General features: G+C 34.3%; 1 protein-coding gene across 1 annotated transcript in view; it reads left to right on the top strand.

Moving 5' to 3' along the window:
- Window positions 1–2089, top strand: part of MYCBP2 (MYC binding protein 2, E3 ubiquitin protein ligase) — a gene marked incomplete at its 5' end in the record, with an annotated part of 194066 nt that overhangs the window by 41351 nt on the left and 150626 nt on the right. Inside the window, one exon of the mRNA XM_009281730.1 lies at window positions 1575–1676. Within this exon, the coding sequence (XP_009280005.1) occupies window positions 1575–1676 (102 nt within the window). The remainder of the gene's footprint in view (window positions 1–1574; window positions 1677–2089) is intronic.

Raw genomic sequence — 2089 nt, 5'->3', positions numbered from 1 at the left:
TGGTATGATTATTGGAAAATACAGTTTGGGATCTTGCCTTGTAAGATCTGTTATCACAGCATTTTTAATATTGTATTCTCTGTACTTACAACGGGGCAGTTACAGGTTTTTGGAGATTAGACTTTCCTTCCTTACTTTTTTTTATATATTTAGATGTACATAGAGCCCTTAATCCTGCATGGATGTATGGTTATAGAATCTGGTATAGAAAAGGACCATCTCACTAATTTATTGGGGGCAGTGGGGAGGGAAGAATAATAATAGAAAATTATATGCTGTACTTTGAGTGTGGGATTTTTTTCCCCAAGCAAAAGTTAAATACAAACTAGAAGTGGTTCTCTTGATAAGTTAACACTAAGGACCCCAAATAAGCTCACTGTGCAGTCCTGATACTTCCATACAGATATTTTTAAAACCATCTCACTAATTTATTGGGGGCAGTGGGGAGGGAAGAATAATAATAGAAAATTATATGCTGTACTTTGAGTGTGGGATTTTTTTCCCCAAGCAAAAGTTAAATACAAACTAGAAGTGGTTCTCTTGATAAGTTAACACTAAGGACCCCAAATAAGCTCACTGTGCAGTCCTGATACTTCCATACAGATATTTTTAAATGTAATTTACTTGTATATGGCTGTCACAGAAGTTAGGTTTATACTGATGGTGAATGTGGCAATAGCAGCTCTGCTTCACAGCTCTATTCTCATGCATGACCAGGGAGGAGTTAACGGTTTTTGTGCTAACCTCCGCTTTGCTAACTCCTCTGCTAGCAGGATAGACAACAGCTCTTGGTCCTGCGTTGGACTTGGCATAGTTTGAGGTGAGGGCATTGAACTGGTTGACCACATTTGTCTGGAGAAAAGTGACAGTGCTTCCAGGTGGAATTCTTGTCTGATATTGGGGACAAGGTGTATTTTTTTAGGTTGTTGCAATTTGCTGAAAAAACATTGGAAAAGGTAGTGCTTATAGTAGTTTTATTGTTGCGTTCATTCAAGTCGTGTTTTCTGTTTTAAAAAGTGCTTATCAGTTTGTTTCAAATTCCTATTAAATTAGCTAGTTTGGTAAATAAGTCAGATTTACATACAGATGTATACATGCGTTGAAGTAATTGCATGCTTCTTAGTAAGCACAGAGCACATAGTGGGTAAAGCATTCTTAAACTAAAAAATAACTGATCTATTTAAAATGCTTTTAAAATATATAAGCAATTTTATGCTTGTTTTATTAATAATCCTTTCTGAAGCTTTTTGGGGAAAAATTGAGATAACCATGACAACAGGTAATTAAATACAAATATGTATATGCCTAATAGAAAGAAAGTACTAAATACTGTTCAGTGATGTTGGAATTGTGGCAGATTCATGAAAACCAAGAAATTTAGAGAGGGGGCCTAAAACTCTTCTCCAAATTTACTCAACTCCTTTCTTTATTTCTAAATACTGTGTCAGAGCCATATAAAGAGCAGATAGTAAGTAGGCTTCAGTTTTCATTTACTTAACTTCTTCTAGGGTTTATTACCATCATAACAATTTTTAAAGATAGTTTTATGTATTTTATTTTCTTAATCTATGTAGCTGTCCCTGTTCCTGGAGTTAATATTGAAGAACACCTTCAGTTACGGCAAGAAGAAAAGCGGCAACGTGTAAATAGGAGACATAGATTGGAAGAAGGAAGAGGTAAGTGACTTTCTTATTGATGAGAGGCTTGAATAGTTTAAGCAAACTTCTTAGTCTGTTTTCTAAGAATGGAAGTTAATTAGTTCTGTTCTGGTGAGCTAATACAGTAACCACACAAAAATCTGAACCTAAATAGCTAGCTTATGTTATTTAGCATGCGTTTGGAAAATTGTGAAAAATCTGTATGTTTAACAAAGTCTACTCATAAGAATCAGAATTTTAATGGCGAAGAGTAGCATTTTATATCACTTTCATATAGTTACTTTTCATTTTTTGCTGTTTCCTGGTTGAATAATAGTTTTTTAAAATGTAGATGCTAAAACTTTTTTTATATGGAGAGTTTATATGCCTTTTTATATGAAGAGTTGAAATGACTGCAAGTCTGTCCAGCGCTAGATAGCCATGATATGAAT

This window comes from Aptenodytes forsteri, unplaced genomic scaffold, assembly GCF_000699145.1.
Source record: "Aptenodytes forsteri isolate BGI_AS27 unplaced genomic scaffold, ASM69914v1 Scaffold51, whole genome shotgun sequence".
NCBI lineage: Eukaryota > Metazoa > Chordata > Aves > Sphenisciformes > Spheniscidae > Aptenodytes > Aptenodytes forsteri.
The sequence above is the reverse complement of the archived record's forward strand: the minus strand, read 5'-3'. Positions and strand labels throughout refer to the sequence as shown.